This window comes from Macrotis lagotis, chromosome X (genome assembly GCF_037893015.1).
Source record: "Macrotis lagotis isolate mMagLag1 chromosome X, bilby.v1.9.chrom.fasta, whole genome shotgun sequence".
Taxonomy (NCBI): domain Eukaryota; kingdom Metazoa; phylum Chordata; class Mammalia; order Peramelemorphia; family Peramelidae; genus Macrotis; species Macrotis lagotis.
This window is the reverse complement of record NC_133666.1, coordinates 410,968,104-410,995,990: the sequence shown is the minus strand read 5'-3', so window position 1 is coordinate 410,995,990 and position 27,887 is coordinate 410,968,104. Positions and strand designations below refer to the sequence as shown.

The window sequence follows — 27,887 nt, the reverse complement described above, 5'->3', positions numbered from 1 at the left end:
CATAAAAAATAATAAAATACATATACAATTATGTGTGTGTGTATATATATATATATATATATATATACACACACACACACACACACATATATATATATAATTTTATACTTATAATTACCCTAGGTGATTGGTGCCATATATATACACACACACATATATGAAATGTGTGTGTACATATAATTTTAAGATCATAAAATTTTAAATCAAAGACTTTGTAAAAACAAAATTTCATGTCTTATTTCAACAAAAATTTATTTTCCCAGGTAGAAATCTATGTTGGAAGTGATATATACCAAATACTCTGACTGAAAACAATTCGCCATTTTTTGTTTCCTAAGAGTCCCCATTCCAAGAAGCATCTATTGAAACATTCTTTTATGAAATTAACACATTTTTCTTTATAACCTAATAAATTTTCTGCCTCTTGCTAAGGTGCAGCATGGCATAAACAGAGGACCTCAAGTCCATTGCATTCTAATCATGTGACCTTGAGCACAGTCAGAGCCTTCCAGAACACTAGGCAACAAGTCTAGGATTTGAGAGCAGTTTTCATTAATGCTTTATTATAAAGCAGTTTAGAGGAACCTAACTACAGGTAAACTACAATGTTTAATACTTCAACGATATGTTCAGAGAAGCAGTGAAAGAGAATTATTGGAAATTATTGTTCCAGTTATGGTAAAAACTATTATTTTGGCTAAATAGAACTTCATTTAAGCTTTAGCAAGACAAATACGTAATACATGTTCATAAATTGTTTTGAACTCTTAAAAGTCCATGGTGTTTAAAGTCTGTTTAAATGAGCCCCAATCTATACCCAATTGGTTCCTTAATGTTATGTAATAAGTGATAAACTCTGACTCTTTAAGATGGCCAGGGATCAATCCTTTTTTGTGACATAGTCTTTTCTATCAGTCTAGTAAAGCTTATAGATTGCAGAAAAAATGTTTCTAAACGCATAAAACAAAACAATTACAAATTGTTTACAAATGTTAATTCTATTGGAATAGTTATCAAAGTGTTAGCAAAAAAAGTTTCTAGGCTAAGATCCTCTGCTCTATGGTCTTAATAACTATGGGAAAAATGATTTCTCTTAAAGATTGGTATTTAATTTTTATCAGTCATAATATGTTAAGTGAATACAACTTCCTTTTTGCTAGGGAAAATTCAGATGGTGATAACTATTCAACGTGGTGTTCTCTTAAATGGACTACAAAGTAATTTTGTTCTTATATGCTATTTAACTTTAAACAGAACTTAATGTTCTAAAACTAATCAGAAATTTACACAGGAAATGAAATATAAATTGCAAAGGAATTGAATACAAATTACATAAAACAGTTTGTAAGAATTTCCTATTAGGAATATATTAAGCCAAAAGGAGAGAGTTTTATATGAGTGTTTCAATGGCAAAAAATCTACCATTTGGAGATGAAGCTCTGATCAGCTGTAATGTTCATTAAGTTTAATGTTTTCAATTATTTTATAATAACAAAGGCAGAATTTTATACTATTTCAGATCTGCTTAAAGTCTAACATCAGGACTGAGGTATAGTTAGTCTAGATAACGTAATTCTTATGTTTATTATAACTTTTAGATTATGAAAAAAATTTCAACTGTAGCTCATCAAAATATGCCTCCAAGGCACAATACCTTGATCATTAGAAAGCTCAGTGTAGTCCAAAGAAAATAGGAACACTAACATGGGGACTCTCTAATTTGTTAGGCAGTTCCATAACTTTTGGCATCAAAAAATTCCACATGGTGAAAAAATAATCACTTGTGCTAGCTATCAAGTTTTGATTTTAGCTATTTCCCCTAAAATTTTTCCTTAAAGCTACATAGTTCCTTTATTTTATATTTTGATTTGAGGTCAACTAACTTAAATCTATCAATATGCTCACCAATTCACTAAAAATTTAGCTGACCTCAAGGACTATACTCATTATAAATAAGGTCATACCAAATATCTTTAAAAGATGTAAATTTTTTAATAAGTTTAAGATTTAGAATCTTTGAACTAAATTGGCCAGCTCAGAAGGAGTCATTTATAATCTTAAAAAATGACACTATTTCATAACTGAAATGACTTTAACATGAAATGTTTAGTTTCTGGCAATACTTTCTGCAGCTCTCATGTGGAAAATATGCTGAAACTTGAGAATGTGAAATTAGGTTTTAAATTTCCTAAGCAATGTTCTACAAACAATGACAAAGAATAGACAGGAAAGTATAGTGGATGACAGTTGATTCATGACAAAAGTTGAACAAAATTATCTGCTTAAATTTAAATCATGAAGGTGAACAAAAATCTGAGCAGATTTGCAGTTTTCTACATTGTATCTCCAAAGGAAAACATAGTTGCCTACCTCTGCTCAGAACAATACAGGATTATAGAATGAAATCTTGAAAACTAAACCAGTCAGTATTCAGTTCAGTTTATTCAATTGCATTCAGAAACCATGCAGACTAGCAAAATAAATGAATTCTTAGGAGCCAACATGACTTATGAGCATCTGTACCTCATCATTAACACAAGTTTTTGGAAACTGAACCTGTATGATATCTATGACTCCAAAACTCAGTCCCATTATGAAAGTTATGTTTTTGTTCTATTGGGTTTATTTTCAAGTGGCTGCTGCACTACTGAATTTATTATTCTATGTGCAATGCAATGAACACTTAAAATTTAAGAAATTAGCTTAATGCATCAAATTTATAAAAAAAATTCTTTACCCTCATTTCTACAAATGGGTTACATATATAGTGTTTGGTGTCAGAATTTATCTTCCAAACACAAAAAATGATGACCCACACAATTTCAGGGTGCATATGTTGTTTGCTTTGGTTCTTATTCTTGTCATTTAAAGTATTATCAAAGCAGCTCCATATGCAACACATTAGCTGTATTCCGAGAAATTTTTTTGTGAACAGTTGAAAAAACAAAAACTGGACAAAATGATCATAAATTTAGAGCTGAAAGGGACCCTAAGAAATCAATTATTCCAACTTTCTTGTTTTGTAGATATTTCAAAAAACAAGTTTCAGAGATTTCAAGTGACTTGTCTAGTCACATGGATGGCTAGGAGTTCAGATTTAAACATATAACTTTAATATTAAATGTATCATTCCACTATACTAATTTCCTTTTCCATGTGGAATTTTTTTTGTTGCTATTTTTTGCAAGGTAGTGGAGTTAAGTGACTTGCCCAAGATCATAGTAAGGAAAATATAAAGCGTCTGAGTCCAGATTTGAACTCTGGTACTCCTGACTCCAGGGCTGGTGCTCTATCCACTGTGCCACCTAGCTGCCCCCAAAATTTATATAGCTGTTTTTAGAATTCTTTGATGTTCTTATTACCAGATGCTAGGCTGATTTCAACAATATATAAGATTGTACCTACTCAGTTTTTAAATATAAATTAAGACTGATGAAATTAAACATAAAACACTAAGATGTGACCAGCATTGGTATTTCTTTTTTCTACATTTTTATAATTTATGATCTCATTTTTAAAAGTTTTATTCTACATCATCTCTAAATTGAATTTTATAACGAAGTGTTTCATGATGAGAATTTAGGGGAAAGTATCTTGGAAGAAATGGATGGCTTTAAAGTGCATTTTAAAGGAACTTCCTGGTTTTCACTAAGAGAATTCAACAGGAATTGGTAGAACGTGGCTTTGAAATAAAATGTCACAGGTTTAGAAAGAAATGGCAGAATCTTTCAAAATCAAAGGATTTTCTTAGAACTTGTACAGCCTTCTCTTACTAAAAGTATTTGAATACAAAAAGTACACACACACAAAAGCATCATTTTAAAGAAATTTTTATTATAGCTCAGTGATCAGTATAAATAACTAAAAGCAAATATCTAAGTGACAATCCTTTAGTTTCTTAAGTTTTCCAAAGCAATCTTCTGAAATATTTTTAATACAACTAACAGACTTTCAAAGCACTTCGTTCTGCATATCAGATTTTTGATGACAATTTTAAAGTGTTGAGTATTTTTTCTCATATTATCTGTCAAACAAAAGAAATACCTCCAATAAGGCAGAAAAGAGTAACTACGGGATGGGATTCTTTAAGAAATATTAATTTGGTTGAAAAGTTTATCCTTAATAACCTGAGACATCAATCCATGGATAGCTTCTATGGTGGTTTTACAGCTGAGGAAAAAATACAGATATGCACAAATGAAAACTTTGTAAAAGTACATGTTTTTTATCTTTTTAATTGCCTTTTATAATCTATAATCCAATTTATATAAATATATATCTATGTTTAGAAAAGAATACTTTTACTAACAGTTAAAGAGGATAAAGATTTTGCTAGGAAATAAAGATCCCTGCTGAATGATTTATGATATCCTATTAGTTTAATTACTCCTTTGTGCCTCCATTTAGAAAATGAGTTTCTAGGTAATCTAGATAATAGAAGAAAAATTTGTTCTTAATGTGATCATTCAAAGCAGTAAAATTTGCTATATTGAGTTGTAATTGTAATTTAAGGCAGAATCAAATGAATTAATATTTAAAAACTATTATGAGCAAAGTATTGCACATTTGAAAGAATCTGGTGTTAGGTGTTATCCTTAACACTAAGTTCATACCACATATCTAATCAAATGGTCAATTCTTTTTATTTCTACCTTTATAAGATCTATCATATCTGATCCCTTCTCTCTACTCACCTTACCAACTTTGAACAGGACTCATCATAATTTGTTTTAATTATTAAGAGTGGCCTCCCAATGGATCTTCCTACCTCAAATCTCTCTCCAAAAAAGATTTTCCTTAAAGATCTGATCATGCCATTCCCCTACTCAATTAACTCCAGTTATAGCCTTTACAATAAGATATGAAAGTCTTCTGTTTATCTTTTAAAGTCTTTCACAATTTTGCTTCAATTTATCTTTCCAGGACTCTTATACAGTCAGTCCCATCCTTCATTCTGTAACCCAACTAAATTAACCTTTTCTTTGTTCCTCACATAACTCTAGATGTCTTGAATCAATGATTTTTTATGAGTTATTTCCATCCTTCTCACCTCTTACTTCAAAAAATCCTTGGTCTTTTTTTGATACCTTCAAAAACTAGTACAAGTCCTTTCTTCTCAAGCTACCTTGTGTTTATTTTCAGACACATATGCTGACATGTGTGCACACACTTATGTCTAGATGTATGTATGTATAGCACACTTATTTAAAAAAAAAATTAAAAAAGCCAAACCTAAAAACAAAAGATTTGGAAGGACCCAGAGAACAAAAGTTCCTTATTATTTTTTTCAGTTTTATTGCTGTTTGTTAATCCATTGCTGTATCACTGTTAAATGCTAAGAGACTGATTTTACCTCTTATTTTATTTATTTATTTTTAAAGGATAGTTATTAAATTTTACTAAGGATACCCGCCAAAGAATTTGTATTACAAATACTTTCCACCTATATAGTTCAGCTTGTTCTGAATTCCACGGACCAAGATGCCCCATTATGGGTAATCCCTTGGCTGGTGCCTTCTCCCACATCCTGTCCCCACTTTCTAGCTTGGTATGCTGTTAAGTTCCTTATTTGTATTTCTAGATCTTAGCACAGTGTCTGGCAAATAGTAGGTTCTTAATAAATCTTTACTGAGTTATATTAAAAGGAAAGTTTTACTTCTGGGAATGTAAAAAAGAACTAAAGGGCAAGAAGTCATACTTCCTTACCTGTCTCTTGTTGCTTTAGCAAGTTTGTCTTCTGATTTTCGGTCATGTGTTTCCAAACCCAACATGAAACTCCCTCTTCCAAGCTGGGCTTCTGACTGTTCTAGTTTTTCAGATAAATCAAAGACTTGTCCAGTGGTATAGTCCGCATTCTGTGGGGGAAGGAAATGGCATTTAATATGTTACTAATCCAGAGGACTCATTTCTCTTATCACTGAGGCAATTTTACATTATCCTTTCAATTAAGTAGAAAATTTATTAAACGTGTTTGAGAATTCTAGCACGAAATCTAAATGGCTAGCAGAGGTAGAACTTTAAACTTTTTAAAACTGCAAAATAAAGAGAATCTAGTATATAAAATCTCAGAAAACCATTTTTGTCTTCTTTTATTTCCTCAAACTAGTCTTTTTTTTTTTTTTGCAAGGCAAATGGGGTTAAGTGGCTTGCCCAAGGCCACACAGCTAGGTAATTATTAAGTGTCTGAGATTGGATTTGAACCCAGGTACTCCTGACTCTAGGGCTGGTGCTTTATCCACTGCTCCACCTAGCTGCCCCTTAATATTAGTACCACCAAACTAGTCTTAAAATAAAAACTCACCTTGAAATTTTCTCATTTTACCTAAATATTAGGAATTAGAATAAACTAAATACAGAAAACCAGACAGCACCTTGAAATCATAAAATAATCCAATCATGGCTTCATGCTTCAGGATTAAATTTTATGATCCTGCTTGTATAGATCTGTGTGTAAACCTAATGCTTGTTTTGAAAGAGTATTAGTATTGGTACTTACTGAAATGTAATTTTTAAAAATTGTATCTGCATTTTTTTTTTTTTTTTTTAGGTTTTTGCAAGGCAAATGGGGTTAAGTGGTTTGCCCAAGGCCACACAGCTAGGTAATTATTAAGTGTCTGAGACCGGATTTGAACCCAGGTACTCCTGACTCCAGGGCCAGTGCTATGCAATCTGCATTTTTAAGGAATAATTTTTTAAGTTTCTTAGTTTATGATTTCAACTTTGAGAAACTGTAAAAAGACAACTTGAAAGGGGTATTGTATTTCATAACTAAATCTCCATTAAAAGGCAATTTGAAAAATATTAACTTGAGATAAATTAGCAGATAAAACATCAGAGATAAGGAAAGGCAGGGAAGATATAATTCAACTATTTTACTGTTTCAAAGCTAGCAAAAATACTAGTCATCTGGTTGAATTTCCTTATGCATACAAATCAGTTACGGTAAGTCTATTTTATGTTTCTAGATTTATTTAGATCAGATGGTTTAGAAGAGATTGACTTTTCAGAAATTTGATAGAACATTTGAAGTTTAATGAGCCTTTCATATAGTTACTGAACTATAATATCTGAGAGTAAAACCAGAAAGCCTTATTTCTTTAATTTATATATCAATTACATTTCATATAATAGGAATACATTAGGAATGACCCTCTATTAGGAATGACTGTGGATTGGAAATTAGTAGGTGATCATGACCTGTAGTATGGCTAACCAAATGATTGTACGTTAATATAATGGAGCATTACTGCCAGGTAAGAAATGTGAATATAAATAATCTAGAGAAGACTAGGAGCTTATGAACTGATGCAAAGTAAATAGGAAATAAGGAATAGCTATTAACTACAAAACAGTATATATCCAAAGAATAACAAAATGGAATCAAATTCCATCAGTTATAATGATCAAATTTGATCCCAGAGAATAGAGAAAATGTATGTCCTTTTCCTCTCTGCAGAAGTAGGAGCCTATCAAGACAAAACCTTGCATATCTGTTCAGCTTCAGGTGACCTTGAATTAGTTAGTTTTGCAGAACATGTTTTTCCTCCTCTTTTATCTCTTGAGAGGAAGGGAAGGGAAATGTTTAGAAATTAAAGTGATATAAAACAAAAGATATTAATGTTTTGTAAACATGGAAAGAAAAAAAAAAAGGAATGAATGTAGGTGATAATGAATGTCAATTAAAAAAAAAAACACTTTCCAATGGTACATGTCAGTGATTGCCGTGACCAGGCAGCAGACTTCTCCCAGTATTTTATAGTAGTTTATTGTGGGACAGTTGCTTAATATTTGACTAATTAATAACCTAACATTTATGATTTTTCTTGAAAGACAATGAGAAAAAATAGCATTTTAATAAGCTGAAAATACTAATCTCTTTTCCCCAACTAGAAGGAATGCTAATGCAGTTTTATGTCCAAGAGCCTGAATATTATAGTATGATAGTCCTCAGGATCAGTGACCATTATCCTTTGTTTTCTGTTAATAATTTATAGCTAGTACCAATAAAAGCAAGTTATTTTAACATAAAGGTCATCGTTAGGGTAGTATTAATAATTTTATTTTACTTGAAATGGTACATAATTTATATTTATTAGTGGTCTGCTGTGTGTAAATAAAACAGCCCCTGTCCAACTACTCACTGAAAATATGAAATCTGAGATTTGAAAGGTACTTTAGATGTCATCTAGTTTAAGCCATACCCCCCAGGAGAAATCCCTTCTACATCCCTCCAAGTGCTCCTTCAGTTTCTGCTGGTTGATTCCAATGAAGGGGAATTTACTACCTCATGAGGCAGTTCATTCAACTTTTAGAAAACTTTAGTTTCTTAAATAAAGAAGAAATTGTTTTTTCTGCAATTATTTTCCCCACTAATCCTAGGCTCTACTTTCCAGGGCAAAGCAAGACAAGTCTAACCCCTTTAGGCTATGACTTAAAAATATCTGAAGGAAGAGAGTAAGTTCCCTCAAAAAGACATGGGATCAAGTTGTTTCTGCCACTGTCCCTATGCAGGTCACTTACCATCTTATTGCTCCAGGTAGCTGTCTAATATCATAAGTGAGAGAAAAGCTGTGGATCTTTATTAATGAAGAGTTTTGATTCGTACTTCAAACAATAGTGAGAAAGATGGGATAAACAGTAGTATCTTCATTTTATAGGTGAAGTAGCTGAAGTTCAGAGATATTAACTGACTTGTACAAAGTCACACATAATCTAAGGGTTAAAGTCTGAATGCGAATCTAGGTATATGACACCAAGCAGATTTTTTCCACTATTTTTTTGCTCCAAGTGTTTTAAGAGCTATTTTTTAAAAATTTTGATGTAATTAATCTCTTAAGTGATGTAATCATGCTCACTAAGGTAGAAAATGTTAGCTTTTGGTCCTCTGAGTTCCAAACCCAGTACTCTATAGTCATTATATCATACTGCCTATATAATTTTTTTTGCTTGATCCCAGGCTTTGTACCTCCAAATTACGGAAGTCAATTTTATTCCCTCTATTCTAAGACATTTCCAGTCCTTGATTAATGAACTCTGCCTTCAATTTCTAGCTCACCTACTGCCAAGCTGATTCTGGGATGAAATAATTTTTAAAAGTTGAAAAGGCTTCTTAAGGTTGGGCCTCAAATAGAAGGTGTGGGCAAGGGTGGTTTTCATTTTATGGACTAGGTACCATAGAGTAGGTCTTACTTTTTTTTTTAAGGTTTTTGCAAGGCAAATGGAGTTAAGTGGCTTGCCCAAGGCCACACAGCTAGGCAATTATTAAGTGTCTGAGACCGGATTTGAACCCAGGTACTCCTGACTCCAGGGCCAGTGCTTTATCCACTATGCCACCTAGCCATCCCTAGGTCTTACTTTTAAAAGTTTTATTGAAACAATAGACAATATATTTTCATTTGTCATTTTAGGGAGATCTCTGTAGTCGCTCTGCTTCTTTTTACTACAGCATTTAGTAAACCTACAGGGGATCATATAAAATCACTCTGCAGTCTATGGATTTTGGACAACTCTGCCTTAGAGGGATTTGATTTATCATTTCACCTATGTATTTATTTCATTCCCACATTACTCAGTGTTACCTAAAATTAGTAATTTAAAAAAAGACTTGGAGTTTAAGAGCTAGAAGAAGTGAAAAAAATGAAGGCCTCAAATTAGGAAAACTGAGTTCAGATCTGGCCTACTAATTGTGTGACCCTGGATAAGTCATTAACCCTATTTTCCTTAGTCTCATCTGTAAAATAAGCTGAAGTAAAAGGCAAACTGCTCTAGTCTTTTTGCCAAAAAAACTCTTATGGGAAGTTTTTTAGTCATTTTCAGAACTTAGGCAAATCTACTGCCACCTGATGGAATCTAGTATTGTAAGCAAGCATTAGGAAAAAGGGTAAAAAATTTTCTTACATTTTTCAGAATCACTTTATAATGTCAAATCTCTGAAGTTTAGTACTATATTTGAAAGTTTCCCATATTAATTTCCTTTTAAGATTTCTCTCCAGGAAGAAATGAGTTGATGCATTATGGAGATTATCAGTACTTAATTAATTTTGGCATACATTCATTGAGACATTGTTATTCAAAGGACTTTTTTCTATTTTTTGATATTGTTTAAGTAGAAGTTATGAAGGATGTGAAAAAATGTTACTATAAGTTTATAGCATAAAAATAAAACTTACTTGGCAAGATAAAAATTTCTCATAGACCCTTATATGTTCTTCCATGAAAAATAAAACTAAAAATCAGATATAGGTTTGCTAAAATTCACTACATACTCTTTAAAACTTTGATACTCACCGTAAGTAAGCTGGAAGAACTCAGAGTATTTACCCAATATTTGTTCCACAGAAGTTCAAGCAATTTACGATCCAAAGATGATTTAAAGTAAGAGACTTCCAAAGCATAGTACCTATTACATGAAAAATAAATTGATTTCAATAACAAAAGAACTACATTTTAGAACAGTTACTTTTAAATATACAGTGAATTGCATTGACCATTTGTTGTTTTTTATTTTTTCATCCCAAACAGGCTCAAAGATATTTTTTGGAAAATAGATTTCCAATGAGCTCTCTTCTTCAGCTTAAGTTAAAAATCATAATCAATTATATATTATAATCTGGAAGTGGTATTTGAATCAAAAAAATAACTATTCTGAGAACAATATTCTAGCAATACCATGGGCAATAGGCAGTAACAACTTGGGCTGGTTCCCTATATTAATGTAAGTTTGGTGTTGGAAAAAATGACATACTCACTGATTATTTAATAGTTAACATAGCTATAGCACAAAAAAGATTCATTTAGGATATTGTAACATTTAATTCTTTAAAAGATCACTACCCTAGTTTCTATCTAGAAACATAGCAAGGCAGATAAAATGACTTCCATAACATTGGGACAACTCCCCAGTCTGATGGGCCCCAATTCCATATGGATAGGCTTTTATATGCCCTAAAGTGATCAGAAAATATGTCCAGAAGGCACCAAGAACCTCCACAGCTTAGCTTAAGTCCTCTGGATTAACCAAGACCTGGGGATAGCTCTGTTGCCTTACAGGAGAAAAATTCAACAATTGGGGGGGGGGGGGAGAAAAAAGGGGAACCTGTGTACAGAATGATTCTATCACAAGCCACCCTTTTAGCAGCAAGGTCCTAAAGTTTTTCCAGAGCAGTGTCAAATTTAAATAGAAAGCATTCCTGTGGGCTGATTAGAAAATTACAAATTAACATTATGTTCTATTAAAAAAATGTGGTAGAACATTTTTCAACATAGGTTCACTTCTACTTGGGAGTTTTCAAATTTCACACCTCTTTTCTAGAAGATCTCTAATCATTTAAATAGCTTTAGGGCTTCCACTGAACAATCCTAAACTCAAATTCAAATAGTCTGACATAGCTATATTCCTTTTCAAAAAGAAAAAAAAGGGGAGGGGTAACTGTGATGGCAAAAGCAAAAGACACATTAAAAAAATCCTAATGGTTTCTTGAAGGAGACCATGAAAAAATACAAAAGATAACAGGGACAAGAAATATAGGCTTTTCCTTGGAGGGATTTGCATGAACTGATGCTAAGTGAGATGAGCAGAACCAAAAAAACACTGTACACCCCAACAGCAACATGGGAAACGACGATCAACCTCTATGGACTTGCTCAATCTATCAGTGCAATGATCAGGGACAATTTGGGGCTGTCTGCAATGGAGAATACCATCTGTATCCAGAGAAAGAACTATGGAGTTTGAACAAAGACCAAGGACTATTAACTTTAATTCAGGAAAAAATCCCCTGATATCTTGTTTGATATTTCTCTTATACTTTATGGTTTTTTTTTTTGCAAGGGGTTAAGTGGCTTGCCCAAGGCCACACAGCTAGGTAATTATTAAGTGTCTGAGGCCGGATTTGAACCCGGGTACTCCTGACTCCAAGGCCGGTTCTCTATCCACTGCGCCACCTAGCCACCCCTCCACTGCGCCACCTAGCCGCCCCTATGTTTCTTAAGGATATGATTTCTCTCTGATGACATTCAATTTGGATCAATGTATACCATGGAAACAATGTAAAGACTGGCAAATTCCCTTCTGTGGGGGGAGGGAAGTAAGATTAGGGGAAAAATTGTAAAACTCAAAAGAAATAAATCTTTAAAATTTAAAAAAAAAAGAAATATAGACTTTTCCTTATCTTTTTTTTCTAGAAGAACCAAGTCCCTTATCTCAAATGATGTGGTCCATGGCATACAGCAACGACAGTCCCTATAATTCACAGTGTATTTTCTGATGACAAATAGTGACAAAGTAGAAGAATAGCACTAGGAACATCAGGACTATCAAACAGGGGGTCACACCTCTAAGGCAGAGACAAGGTGCCAGAGAAGCACCAGAGTGATAGCACAAGTTATGAGACCTCACAATCATAAATTCTTCATTACATATCAGGGTCATCTGTAAAGTGGCTGGGCAGTCATAAGCCTCTTGCATGCAGTCTGTCTTGGAGTCTACTACAATTTTATTCCCTGTTCACTTACTGAAATTTTTCCCTCCCTGGTATTCTTATTAGAGAAATGATCCCAATTCTTTGCCCCTTTAGAGACCTCTGTGGAGAGGCTAATTTCTTCTTCCATGGGTTAGATAAAGACTCTCCTTGAGTATTACTCAGGGATTCAGTATTACCACCAAGTTAGCCTCTATTTTTTTTCTATTTTTTTAAAGTCCTGTGTACGTGGGCTTCTATCTATGTATCATTCTACTGAAACTATTCTTAGAATGTTACTGAAGTCCTTATCAGATTTGTTTTTTTTAAAAAAGCCTTTCATTTCCTTAACCTCTCAGCAACTTTGAAGATTCTTTAACTGGCAGGATCCTACTGGATCCTTTCTTTAACTTCACTGAGATACTCTCCAGAGTTTTCCACACATCCTCAACCTCCCAACAATTAACTCAAGTATTCCTCACTGAGTGAGTAAAGACAATTTTTGTTCTCTTTGGCTCTTCTGTTGCTATATCCTGACAATCTCATTCACTTACAAAGTTTCACCAACCAATTCTAATGACCCACAAATCTCTAATTTTCTTTTTTCTGAATCAGAGACCCACAACTCTAGATATCCCCTCTCCATCAACATGCTCCCTAATGAGCTGCATGTCTTTCTCCCAACAGAATTTAAGCTACTCTTAGGAAAGAGATAATGTTTTTGTCTCTTTGTATCTATCTGTTCATAATAAGTTTTTGTTAAATTTATTTCCTATCTACCTTCCCACTGTCCAGGTTACTCCTTTTGATCTTACTACTTTGTTATTTTTGAAAATAAGGGAGGGGAAAGAGGCAAGAGAGAATCAGGAATATATTTCTATCAATTAAATCTTTTTAACATTTTTTCAATCTGTTCCCTATCATTTTTATTGACAATTCCCTAACGCAAATCCTTATCACCACTTGTCTGACCTATTACAAAAGCCCTTCTAAAGGTCTTCCAGTCTATTTTCCATCCTTCACATTTCTAGGTCTTTATTATGCACAGATCTTATGACAATTTTGGATAGAAGAATGTCAATATTTCCACACATCTTTCCCTGGAATTCAAGGGCTCCACAATCTGATTCTTCAGCCCTCCTTTTTTCAATTCTCTAATGAGTTATTATTTAATACCCTATAAATCTGCGGGCCACAAGTATATCTTTCTTTTTTCTTGTCTTCCCAAGGGTCTACTGGCAGCTAAGTAGCACCATCAATAGATTCCTGGACTTGGGAGTCAGGAAGTCCTAAGTTTAATTCTGCCTTAGATAATTATTTGCTCTGTGACCCTGGGCAACCACTCTTAGGCTTAGTTTCATTATCTGAAAATTGGGAGCCTACCTCCTAGAGTTGCAGTAAAGATCAAAGATCCTTAATATATGTTAAAGCACTTTGCAAATATTTTAAGTGTTATACAAATGCCAGTTACTATTATTATTGGCATTACATTTTACAAAAGTAAAGCTTTATTGTATAGTACATTGTATTTTTGTAATTCAAAAGAACACAACAGACCTAGAAAGTGTCAGAAAAAAAATCAAAGACAATTTTTCCAATTTGAAAGATAATCCATCTCCCAGTTCTCATTTCAAGAAGGACTTCGTTCAGACCTATCTTATGGCACTAATGAAATTCTGGATGTTTGTTTCATTTTCATCCTGGATTGTAGATTCCTGGATGTCAGGGACCATACATAAATTCTTTTGCTTTGTATTCCCTACAGAGTTCAGCACAATGCCTCAAATGCAGTACACACTTAATTGTCAATGAATTACACTTAATAATAACACTTTAACAAGTTGGAAAAAAAAAAAGTACCCACACCACCAACAAGAGAATGGGTTAAACCAACTATGATTTGTTAACATAAACTATCCATAATTTTCTTCAGTTTTACAGTTATATTACTACATGGATAGTACATGAGAAAATATAAGAAATAAGGTTAAACTGGAAAAGGAGAACACAAAATAGCATATCGGCACTAAATATGTATGTAAGTCCATTAAAAGACAAAGAGAATGTGGAAGGATGAACACAGAATTCAAAGTTTACAGGTTTTTTTTTGGGTTGTTGTAAAGTTGCTTAAGGTAACCATTTTAAAAATGCTATACTTTTTCTTTTCTTAATTACTTACTGTTTGCAGTGTACTCCAAAGTCTTCTATCTTATTAAGTGGAATAGTCTGGTACTCAGAGGGACCTTCATCTGGTGGTTTGTAGCCCTATACAAAGAACGTAAAATAAGTCAGTGGAATGTGATGTTACTTCAAATATAACATTTGTGGCATTTAAAGAACATTTTTGGTAACCTAAATACTGCATGAAAATATTCTTATTACCTGAAGAAAAAATTCATGGCTATTTTCCTTTTGATACTGGTTTATTCACCAGTATCTCAGGTTGGTATAAATTTAGTTGAGGTTTTTTTTTGGGGGGAGATAGTGGAGAAAATATCACAACTGTTCATATTTTGTACTTTCAGCAGAAATAAGAGACATATATTCACATCTCAACCCTCTCTTTTCAATTTAAAGAGTGGATTGAATTGAATATTAAGGAACTGCGATGTTTAGTTTCTTTTGTGGATTGAGGCATTTGTTCCCGAGATATTTAACTTTGACCATGTAAGTAGTTTACCAATGTAAGTCAGTTCATTCCATTTATATTTTAAAAGAATCCTTAAAAACTATTGCCCAAGGGGTAGAGCCAAGATAGTCCAGGAACTCCTACAAGTTCTCTCCCAAACCACTCCAACACTCCAAATACCTTTAAATAATGACTCTAATCAAATTCTAGAGTGGGAGAACCCATAAAAAGACTAAATGAAACAATTTTCTAACCCAAGACAACTTGGAAGATCTGCAGGAAAATTTTGTTTCACTGGAGTTAGAACTGGAGCGAACAAGATTCCAGCCACCCAGGACCAGGCCAGTGGGGCACCTGGGTCAGTGGAAGTGATGCTTCCTCTCAGCCCAGGATTGCCAAGGACAATTGGGAAACTCAGCAGGAAAACTGTGCCACACCAGTGAGAGCAGAAGACAGTCCAGAGAAGGTCTCAGGGCAGCCCTGGTCTCAGGAATCTGAATCAGGCCTGTGGAGTCACCTGATAGGGAACCACCTGGCAGCTGCTTCCTGAACACTCAACTCATAGAAGGTAAGAGTTTGTGGAGACTGCAAGGGTGTCTCCACCATCTCTGAGGCAGGACGCTGTTGCTGTGACCATACTCAGATCCAGGTTGCAGTCTGGGTCCCCATACTGCTATAGCAGAGCAGGAACCCTCCCCACAGCTCTAGGGTAGAGGGGAGGGCCTGTGGTCACCCATAGACTACAGCACAGGACAGGGGAGCAGTCAGAGCCTCTTGTAACACCTTGGAGGAATTGAGGTCCCTAGAGGGTGTCCCTGAAAACAGGTGCAAAAACCCTCAAAAGCTTGGAACAGTACACCCTCCACTCTGGGGGCAGAGCCCCACCTTAACAAAGAGTTAAAATCAAGTCATACTGGGGAAATGAGCAAACAACAGAAGAAAAAAAAATCTGACCACGACAAGTTACTTTGGTCCTATAGAGGATCAAAACACACACACTCAGAAGATGACAAAGTCTAAGCTCTTACACTCAAAGTCTTCAAGAAAAATAAGAACTGCTTTATACACCATAACAACAACATGGGGGTGATGATCAACCTTAATGGACTTGCTCATTCCATCAATTATCAGGAACAATTTTAGGGTATCTACAATGGAGAATACCATCTGTATCCAAAGAAAGAACTGTGGAGTTTATGCAATTTTGCTATCTCTAATATTTTATTTTTTCCTCAAGGATATGTTTTTTCTTCTCATCACATTCAATTTTGAACAATGCATAACATGGAAAAAATGTAAAGATGATTAGATTGCCTTCTGTGGGGGTGGGGTGGGGGAAGGGTGGGGGGAGAAAATATAAAATTCAAATACTTACCAAAAAATGATAGGTAGAAACTAAATATTTATCTTAAAAAAAGGAAAATAAGAATTGGTCACATGCTATGGAAGAGCTCAAAAAAAAAGACTTTGAAGATCAGTAAGGGAGGTAGAGGAAAACTTGGGAAGAGAAATGAGAATGATGTGAGAAAAATCATGAAAACCAAGTCAGCAGCTGGTGAAGGAATTATAAAAAAGTACTGAAAAAAATAATATCTTAAAAACCAGTTTTAGGGCAGCTAGGTGGTGCAAAGGATAGAGCACAGCCCTGGAATGAGGAGGACCTGAGTTCAAAACTGACCCCAGGCACTTAATACTTAGTTGTGTCATTTTGGGAAAGTCACTACTTTGTAACCCCCCCCCCCCAAAAAAAAGAAAATGAAAAACCAGATTGGGTCAAATGGAAAAAGCATTCCAAAAGGCCAACAAGGAGAAGAATGCCTTAGAAAGCAGATTTGTCCAGATGGAAAAGAAAATACAAAGAAAATAATTCCTTCAAATGTAGAATGGAGCTAAGTGAAGCTGATGACTTTGTGAGAAATTAAGAAACAATAAAACAAAGCCAAGATTGAAAAACTAAGAAATGGTGAAATATCTCAGAGAGAATAGAATAAATGGGCATGAGGGAGGGAGATTTATATGGAAAACAGAACCAGTAAAGATAATATAAAAATTATTGAACTACCTGAAAATTTTGACCAAAAAAGAAAAAAAAAAGCTAGATTCATTTTTCAAGAAATAATCCAGGAAAACTGCACTGACAGCTTAGAAGCAGAGGGTAAAATAGAAACTGAAAGAATCCACTGATCACCTACTGAAAGAGATCCCCAAATAAAAACTCCCAGTAATATTATAGCCAAGTTCCAGAATTCTTAAATCAAGGAGAAAATATTATAAACAACAAGAAAGAATTCAATATTGGGGAGTTAGAGTCAGGATTACACAGAGTTCAGTAGCTTCTACATTAAGAGCTCATAAGGCTTGGGATATAATATTCCAGAAAGCAAAAGAGCTTGGATTACAACCAAGAATCAACTTCCCAGCAAAATTGAACATCCTCTTCTAGGGGAAAAGATGGACATTCAAGGAAATAGGGAACTTGCAAACCTTTATGTTGAAACAACTAAAGTTAAACACTAAGTCTGATCTTCAAGTACAGGACTCAGGTGAAGCATAGAGGGTGAATGGGAAGGGCAAATTATGAGGGATTTAATGATGTTGAACTGCATGCATTCTTGCATGAGAAGATACTGATAACTCCTATGAACTTCTCTTTAATTAGGGCAGTTAGAGCACATATAGACAAGACACAGGAGGGAGCTAAATTTGAAGGAAAAATATATTAAAAAGATGGAACTGATCTTCACATAAGAGGGAAGAAAAAACTTTCCCCCATGGAATGGAAAGGGGGAAGTTGAGAGTGAACCTTTACTCTCATTGTAAATGACTCCAAGAGGATATGATATACACACTCAATTGAGTATAGAAATCTATCTTAGCCTAAAGGAAAAAGGGATGGGGGGGGGGGAGGGAAAATGTAGTCAGATACAACACATTTTTGAGGAGGGACAGGGTGAAAGGAGAGAGAGACAGAATAAATGGGGGTGAGAGAGACAGGGATTGAGGAAAATCCAGCTAGCAATAGCAACTGTGGGGAAAAATATAAAAGCAAATTTTCTGATGGACTTATAAAGAGGCCATCCACTACAAAGAAAAAGCTGATAGTATCAGAATACAGACTGAAGTACACTCTATGTTTTTCCCCCACTTTATTTTTCTTGAGGTTTCTCTTTGTGGGAGTGGGGGGGATAATGTTTACTTTTAAAGTGTTTCATGACTATACATTTTTAAATGACACCAAATAACTGGCTTGCTCAGTGGTGGGGGGAGTGGGGTAGGAGGAAGGGAGAGAAGTTAGAACTCAAGGTTTTGAAAGTAAATGTTGAGACTTGCTTTTGCATGTAGCTGGGGTAAAAAAAATAAAAAACCAAAACTATTGATCAACAAGTTTAGGGGATGGATACACACACATACACACACACACACACACACACACACACACACACACACACACTATATAGATCAGAGGTAGAATGGAAGAGTCTTGAGAAACTATAGTTGAATTATTTCCCACAATTAGAACACAGTTTTATCTTTGGTTTTAATTTGATAATAGATCCCCTGGAAAAAGGGTAATTATTAAGGGGAAAAAAGAGTTGGGAGAAAAATGAGCTTTTAATTTTTCGCAATTTTAGTCAAGAAAGGCTACTTGAAGGAAATGGAATCTGAGAAGAATTTGAATACATCAGAGGAGTGTAGCTGTAAATCAATATTCTAAAAACAATATAATTCAGAAAATATGAAAGCAGAAATGTGTAGGGGACTTTAATTATTGATATATGACATTACCTCAAGCTTTCTCTTTCCCTTTCTTTCAAAAACTTTTTGCAGTTTTGGGTATATAAATTCTGCATCAGTATAGTAAAAATACAAGTAAATAATGATGGACTATCTCTCATAATGCAATATGAACTTCTTAAAGAAGGCATGGTGAAATGAACAATAATCGACACAAAGTAATGTGGCCTGGGGTGCAATTTTCTCTCAGGTCCTTTATATTAAGTACCACCATGGACAAGTCATTTAAATCTTTCTCTTGTCATAATGGTAAAAAAAATAAATGAGGAGGGGCAGCTAGGTGGCTCAGTGGATTGAGCACTGGTCATGGAGTCAGGAGGATCTGAGTTCAAATTTGGTCTCAGACACTTAATAATTACCTAGCTGTGTGACCTTGGGCAAGTCACCTAACCCTATTGCCCTGCCAAATAAACAAATAAACAAATTAATTAATTAAAAAAATATGAGGAACCAGAGTGTTGGCTCAGGACCTCAGGGAAATCGACTTATATTCTTCATAGAGATGGCAGTTCGCTGTGACTGGTACCAAAGAGCTGATCAGAGTCCTGATATGTTCTTAGTAATCTCAATCCATCGTGTGGGAATGGCTAAATCATACAGAAAAATGATTAGGTAAATTAATCATTATGACTATAACTTAAAAGAAAGTTTTTAAATTCCCTAATTACAGCTTTAAGAAAGGGTTTCCTCAATTCACTTTTTTAAAATATGGAAAGCTCATTAAAGTCAATCATTTGAGCATTTCTTTTCCTCTGCAGAATTTAGTTTTCAGATGTTACAAATTTGTTCTGGAAAATTGTTCTGCCAAATATATCTGTGCTATATTACCTATTTAATTGATTTCTGTAGCACCTTCTACAGTTCAAAAAATAAGAGGTGCTTAATAAATAAAATGATCTTGCAAATATTGTTAAATTTTTGGTTTGGAGGCTGAATAAAGGAGAAAAATACACTTTCTGTATGAAGTCTTTAGTCAAAAAAGTGAAATGAATAGACTTTTAAGAAAACCACCTTCAAATTTGTTTTAATTAATTTAATGTTTAATCTGTTACCTTTGGATAGGTCCTAAAGGCACCAAGATTCACTTTTCCTGCAGATATTGTTCTCGTTGGATCGATCTATAATGATGAAAAAAAGTATTTATTAAAATGCAACTGCTACAGAATATTAATATAATAGCAGAACTGAGAAATATTGTGTTATAAAAGATCTAGAAAACATGAGTTCATCTCAGTAAACAGCAATTTTCTCTATAAACTACTAGTTTATAGATAAGTACTTAGGATTATAAAAAGGTTTCAATTTCTTTAGGAAAATATCAAGCTATATTTTTATTTTAAAAGTTTATAAAAGTTTTTCCTGTTATTTTATTTTACATAATCTTAATTTCTAAATTGATACCTCTCTCTTCCAATCACTAAGCCACCCTTTTAATAAAGAATAAAAAAAGAATTGAGGAAAAAAGCAGTTTAGCAAAACTAATGAACATACTGATCAAGTCTGAAGGGGAATGAAATGTTCCAAATTCATAGTGTTCCATCTCTTCAACGAAAGGTTAATAGGTGCACTTTTCAATCTCTTCCTGGACAAATGTGGTCACTTATAATTACACAGCACTCAGTTTTCCCTTTTTTAGTTCTTTCTATTAAACGTAATGTGTATTTTCTTGGTTCTGCTTACTTCATCCTGCATTAGTTCCTACATGTCTTCCCAAATTTCTCTGAATTTTTTTTATTTGGTATTACTTACAGATCAGTAATGTTCCACTGTGTGTGTATATATAGATATACCACAATTTTTTAAGGTATTCACTAATCATCAGGCATCTCTACTTGGTTTTCAGTCTTCTGCTCCCACAGAACATTCAAGTTCTAGTTTAAATTTTTTTTTGGTCATATTTACCTATTTAAAGATTATTTTCTACCTAATTGATAGAAAATTGATTGGATAGGGTCTCAAATACTCTAAAATATATCAGAAATGCTATCAGGTTGTCCTCAGTGAAGCCTCTTATCTATTCTTTGGGATATATTCCCACACTTTTCTGTAACCTTCTTGCATCATTCCAGTTTGGTGTACACAAAAGAGGCAACGGCATAAAGAATAAGAAGAGAGAAAAAATTTTCTGTAGTCTAGTTTAGTGTCCCTGCCTACTTTGTCAGTTCAAATCTTGCCACTTGCCAATCACAGGAGAATTCAATGAAAGAAAAGACAGAAAGGAGAGAAAAACTGATTTCATCACAGCTGTAGGATCCCTACCTCTATAATACCATGATTCCTTTTGCCCTAGGGTTGGTCTTAGGAGAAAACAAGAAACTAAATTGGAATGACTTGAAAAAGGATGTGCTTCTTCCTCTCTCTATTCTGTTCTTCCCCTTTGGGAGTTGATGAGAAAAGAGAAAGTAAATAGAAAGGAAAACAGCTATTTCCCTATGCATTCCCCCCCCCCTTTGCTCCTATTTTATCCATTTTCTTCCCCACAACTCTTCTAAATAGCTTCCAGTACCTTTTCCAGTTTGCTCTCTACCTAACTTCCGTCCTACTTCTTTAAACCAAATTCAGTCTCTCTTCCCACAAATATAAACTCCCTCTCTAGTTCCTTACCTCAAGGCACCTTGAAGCTGTCCATCTATTTATCATTTACTAACTGCTTCTAATATGTCAGCCACTGGAGAAACAAAGACAACAAATAAACGGTCCCTCCTTTCAAGAAGTTTACCACACATGGAAATTTGTAAATAAAAACGTAACAAAATGAACTTTGTGGGGAGAGGATGAGTGAGTGTCAGCAGCTGAGAATAAGGAAAGGATTCAGGTCAAAAATATTGTGTGGGGGTAGCTAGGTGGTGCAGTGGATAGAGCACTAGCCCTGGAGTCAGGAGTACCTGAGTTCAAATCCAGCCTCAGATACTTAATTACCTAGCTGTATGGCCTTAGGCAAGCCACTTAACTCCATTTGCCTTGCAAAAAAAAAAATATTGTGTGAGCAGAGCTTTGAAATAAAGGATTTTAAGAGATAGAAGGGAAGCTGCTACTACTTCTTGTTAAATGGAGTCCCTACTCTTGGTTAAGTAAGTCTGTCATTAATGACCTGGATCTCTGGGAGTCCCTAAATATACTGGAAACATTGGAGCTAGGGAAAATGTATTCTAGGCATTTTGAATTGGAATTCTCAGGGAAACATAGCTATATGTGATATTCAAGTTCTATAGTACTGAATCTGGGGTGGGTTACTTCAACAGTTTAAACCTTTGTGGTTTACTGGTATGCCCAGTTCTTGCATTAATTCAAATCACAAGACCTTCATTTCTTAGTAGATAGTATTCATTAGTTGCTGTGGCCAATAAATCTTTCCAAGTTTAACTAGGTTGATCTGCAAATGACAAATTATAGTGGAGCCAATCTGTTGCCTAGGAGAACTCAGGGTCACAATGATGCAATAAGGAATATTACATAGCCATTATGTGTCAAAGGCAGAACTTCCTGGCTCAGTGGCTAACTCTATCTACTATAGTAGATTTCCTCTCTTTTGGAGTATGACCCACTAAAAAATTAGTTACTACATAAACAAAGTGTGAATTCCATGAATAGTGACACCAAAAAGTGAGCTGGGGCTTTAGCTTAGTGATGTGTTTATAGCACAAGTAGATAACTGCTTTTGCCCTGAATCAGGAAGGTCTAAGGCAGGGGCACATAGGGTCCTTGAAATCATTTCATCTAGAACTGCCATGGCAATTGCAGGCAGGACTCAAAATTCAAAAAAAAATCTAGATTTTTTTTCTGATCACCCATATGAAGATGATTTATAGTTTAGTACTAAATTCTTGGGAATTAGGTAATTTTTTTTGTAAATTATTGAACAAATTAGACTCTGGGCTTTTTTCCTGGTAACTCTAAATGTAGTTACAGGTTTCTATTCGCCAGGGTAGTAATATAGCATAAATTTACGATTAGGTTGACCTTTAATGCAAAGATCACAGCACTAAAACATTACATTAATCCAATGATGTTATGAAATATTGTGCTACAAGAAATGACTGAAGAGTTCTGAGAAATGTGGGATGATTCCGAGAACAAAGTAGCATGAGGTAAGCAAACAATATGGGTGGTGGCTATAATAATGTAAATCCACAACAACCTAAAAAGGCAGCTTAAGTCACATTCATTGCAATGACAAATCTTGGCCTCAAAAAACTGATACAACTGCTGCCAGATGGAGTAGAACATCACCTAACTGCTGAATTTACATTTGCTCAACTGTTTTTCCTTATTACAAAGGAGAGTTCAAGGTAGGGTCATTGTATGTGAATGTGAGATGTCTGAAAATGGTATGTGAAAGAAACATCATCAGTATGGGTTCTCATAATACTGGCATGAGAAATAAAAAGTATCAATAAGAAAGAGAAAGCTTCTGGGGGTAACTGTTAATGATTTTTTTTTCTAAAATGCCATCATAGCTACCTTCTATTTTTTTTTTAAACTTGAAATGAATCTAATTCTAACTTGTGATTTACAAACAGAGGTTTGCATAAACCCAAAGAAGCAGGGAAGTCCCCTTCAAGTTTATGTACCAAGAGATAATTGTCTCCATCATACTCATTATTCTGTTCCTGTGAGGCCCAAGTTATATGGCAGCTGCATGTTTCCCACAAGAATCTCTTGAGTTTTGGAGTATGACAACCACACATGAGCTATTGGATATTCCAAAAGCGATCCTTTGCTAGAACCTGAGAGGTTCGGTGACAAAACCTTTCCTCCCATTTTCAATAGAGACAAAAATGCATTTCTAGGCATAGGAAAGAACCTGACACATTTTACTATCTCTTCTAACATGACACTTAAAACATGGCTGTCCAGCCTTACTTTAAAAAGTTTTTATCGAAACAACAGCCAATATTATTTTGATTTGTCATTTTAGTAAGAACTCTGTAGCAGCTTGGCTTCGTTTACCAAAACATTTAGTAAACCCACAGGCCACATTTTGGGCAGTCTTGATATGAAAGATATTACTTTTTCATAGACAAAGAGACTGAGACACAGAAATTACCAGACATGCTCATAGTCATACAATGGGTTAGAAGAATTTAAGAAATTGGAAGGTACTTTTGAAATCATCTAATCCCTCTTATTTTAGAGTTGAAACTGGGTTCCATAGAAAGGCAGAATTTGTCCCCCAAACTTTGTTCCAGACTCCTAACCCAATGCTCTTTCTTGATATCACACTGATTCTCAATGGCGGAGACCTGGTTGACAAGATATTAATCACTAATTACATGGCAAACCAAATGAAATTGTGGACCAAACATTATCCAGCATTTAAACTTAAGTTTAAACTCAAGTTCTATTGTGAACTTAATATTAATAACTTAATACTTACAACTACTGCTACAAATGGTTCTTGAAACTGCTGATTGAGCATCTGGGTACTAACATCAATCCCAGAGAGCCAACAACCATAGCCAGGGTGACTGTGATACCAGCCAATTGCATTTTCAAGTCGACCCACCTAACAAAGGAGGAAAAAATATCAGATTAAATGCTAAGACTATTATCCCACTTTAGAATCAGCAGTCTTTTATTTACCAACAATTACACATAAATAGAACAACATAACATTTCACAACAAATATTAAAATATGAAAGCACAATGACTTGTGACATAAAAAATGTTTAATATTTAATGTATATTACATGCAAAGTCATTAATGAAAATAAATCAAACATAAGTTTTTCTATTAAGTTCATATGCTAGATTTTTTTCTATAACATTTCAAGCATTTAACTTATAGCTGCTGCAAAATTCACTCAAAACATTTTTACCTGTTTTGCATTTTCTATATATGCCGCCATATATTCATATGCAGCAGCTTGGGCATTAACCCGAGTTTCCGTGCCCTCTACTGGCAAAGCAAAACTGTCCATAATGATCATGGTTTCACCATCCACTTTCCCGAGCATCAAACCCATCACTTCCAAGTTGCCTCCTGATCTAGCATGCATCACCATTTTCAGTAGGGCTAAGGCTGAGATCTTGCAGTACTTAAAGTAATGGTGACTACAAAACAAAAGCAAATATATTGTAAAATTACCTTCATGCTGCAAAACACAATATTCTTGAATACTTTTCACGAGTTAGTACATGACAGAAATTGGAAAGGTGAAGGGAAATGGTAAAAGGGATGGATGGGAAGAGGAAACATAAAAAGACTCTTCTTGTAGGATATAGTAAATGAGAGATGTTATTGTTTTGGGAAAAGAAAAAAAATCACACATACAGAAAATCCTATACCTCACTCAAACCACAATCCTGTTCTTCTAAAAGGGTCAAGTGAGCAGATGAGTAATTCCCCCCCTCTAAATTTACCATGGTTGCATCTATCCTCATCACATTACATATTTTTCTGTACATAAAGTGACATATATAAAAGACTGAATAAAACACTGGATCCTTGTAGCCTCTCTTCAGGTATAGTTATTTGAGGAAGACTCAGAAAACTTGGATTCCCGTTCTGACTCTCCTTTACACTATTTCTAGTGTAAAGGCACTTTTCATTTCCTCATTTGTAAATGAGGGGATTGGATCTCTAAGGTCCCATTCAATTCTAAATCAAATGATCTGTTGCCATCTTTCTACAGAAAGTATAAATGACTGGAAGAGCCTTATAGTTCTCCAAAGTATTTATAGTTTAATTAGAGACAAAAATGCTCAAGCCAAGAAATGAATCTCTAATTGTGGAATTAGGTTTCAGCAAGGAAGGGAAGATTTGGGTTCAAATTCAGTCTTAGACACCCATTTGTTTTGTGCAGAAGTTACCATGTTTGCCTGAATTTCCTCAACTGTGAAATGCCTACAATAGCAGCACCTCATGGGTGTAAAAAGTGCTTAGTAGCACTCTTTTCCCTGTGTGTAAAATAATGAGCAAGGGGCTAACAGTTGCTTCCTACCTAGTTAACAACCTAGTCTTGATATAAACCTAGTTAACAACCTAGTCTTGATATAAACCTCTGATATGATTAAAAAAAACTTCCTAAAGAAATATTTAATCAACCATTCTGTAGAGAATTGGAACTAGGCCCAAAGTGCATATCATGCAAAACCTTTGCCCTAGCAGTGCTACTACTACCACCTGTTTCCAAAAAGAAATTAAAAAAAGAAAAAAGGATCTATATGTTCAAAAATATTTATAGCAGCTCTTTTCTGGTGGCAAGAATTGGAAATTGAGGGTATGCCCATCAACTGGGGAACAGCAGAAGAAATTGAGGTGTATGAAATGAGGAGAAGGGTGTTCTCAGATAAACCTTTAGACTTCCATGAGCTGATGCAAAATGAAATGTACTGTTATAAGTAACAACAATATTGTAAAACAATCAGCTGTGTACCCCTTAGCTATTCTCAGAAATGCAATGATTCAAGACAACTCTGAAGGACATAGGATGAAAAAAGCTGTCCATCTCCAGAGAAAGAACTGACAGTGTCTGAATAGTCTGAAGCGCACTTTTTTTCCTTGAGTTTTTTTGAATTATGCTTTCATTACAGAACTCATGGAAATGTTTTGCATGAGCACATATGTATAACCTATATTGGAACTGCTTGCCTTCTCAATGAGGGGGTGATGGGAAGAGAGAATTAGGAACTCAAAAGTTCTAAACACTAATGTTAAAAATTGTTTTTCATGTAATTGGGGAAAAATGGAAACAAATTAAAAAATAAGAGTTATGAAGTAGAACCAGCTGCCTGAGAAGCAGTGGGTTTCCTATCGTTTGAGGTTTTTGAGTTTGGGCTGGAGGACCTCCTTAGTGAATATGTTGTAGAGGAGAATTCTCCTATAGGTACTTGCTACTGGGGCCCCTCCCAATGCTGAATTCTGTTGTTCTCTATCTGAGCAATCTTTAAGATTTGTACTCCCCATAGTACTCTTCCAGTCATTCATTACAGTCCTGAACTGTATTAGGAGCATCCAAGAAGAGATACTTCACCGTATTTTTCAGGAAACCCCCAAAACTCTGAAGTTTTAGAATTGGAGGACCTGAGTTTGAAACCCAAGCTCTTGATCAAAAAAAAAAAATCCTTGACCTTGTTTTTCAAAATATTCTGATGACTCAATTTCAAAAGAATTGCATTTCTTTGTACAACATAATTTTAGTTTGTCCGTTTAAAAACACTGTTCTAGGGGCGGGGAGTGGATAAAGCACCGGCCCTGGAGTCAGGTTCAAATCCGGCGTCAGACACTTAATAATGACCTAGCTGTGCGGCCGTGGGCAAGCCGCTTAACCCCACTGCCTTACAAAAACTAAAAAAAAAAATAATATAAACACCACACGGCGGAGGCAGGAGGCCCTGGGTTGCACTCGGGCCCCAGACACTTAATCATCGCCGGGCTGTGTGGCCTTGGGCGGGGCGCTGAACCCCATCGCCTGCAATTAAAGACCGGGACGCCCATGTGGGGAGAAGCGGGCCACGGGGGTCACCGGGCGGACCGGCGCGCCGTCGCCCGGGCCAGGCCCCGCCCCCACCCGCGGGGCCTCCGCGCCTCAGCGCCCCCAGCGCGCGGGGCTGGAGGGGCCCCGGCCCTGCCCGCCCCTGCCCGCCCTGGCCCGGCCCGGCCCGCCCCTGCCCGGCCCGGCCCGCCCCTGCCCGGCCCGGCCCGCCCCGGCCCGGCCCTGCCCGCCTCTCACTCCTTGGTCCAGGGCTTGGCCGCCAGGATCTCCTGCTGCTGCTTCTTGTCGTACTTGTAGATCTCGTCGATGCTCTGCGCCTCCTGCATGTTGTTGGCCAGCTCCCAGCTCTTCTGGGCCAGGCCGCTGCCCGAGGCCGCCATGGCTGCCGCCGGCCCCCTCCAGCCGCGCGGCCCGAGCGCCGGTGACCCCCGCCCCCTGCCGCAATGCGAGCCTCGGTCAGCGGCGCCCCGGGGCCGCCATGGCGCCGGGCACTGCCGGGGAGCGGGAAGGGGGCGTCGTGCCGGAGGTCGTGCGGCGACCGGAAGCTGCCCCCCCCCGAGCCTCGC

At 35.6% G+C, this 27,887-nt stretch overlaps 2 protein-coding genes across 2 annotated transcripts in view; one reads left to right on the top strand and one right to left on the bottom strand.

Moving 5' to 3' along the window:
- Positions 1–3,814: 3,814 nt before the first annotated feature.
- Positions 3,815–27,886, bottom strand: COPS5 (COP9 signalosome subunit 5). Its single transcript, XM_074203304.1, has 8 exons — positions 27,559–27,886; positions 24,703–24,937; positions 24,260–24,388; positions 19,935–20,000; positions 14,638–14,723; positions 10,288–10,399; positions 5,707–5,855; positions 3,815–4,170 (listed from the first exon to the last, which is right to left on the bottom strand). Exons 1-8 carry the CDS (start codon positions 27,699–27,701, stop codon positions 4,086–4,088), a joined length of 1,005 nt encoding a protein of 334 aa, XP_074059405.1. The 5' UTR covers positions 27,702–27,886; the 3' UTR covers positions 3,815–4,085.
- Positions 22,948–27,887, top strand: part of CSPP1 (centrosome and spindle pole associated protein 1) — a 149,286-nt gene continuing 144,346 nt past the window's right edge. The window contains exon 1 of the mRNA XM_074203279.1: positions 22,948–22,970. The gene's annotated coding sequence lies outside the window, so the exon portion shown is untranslated. The remainder of the gene's footprint in view (positions 22,971–27,887) is intronic.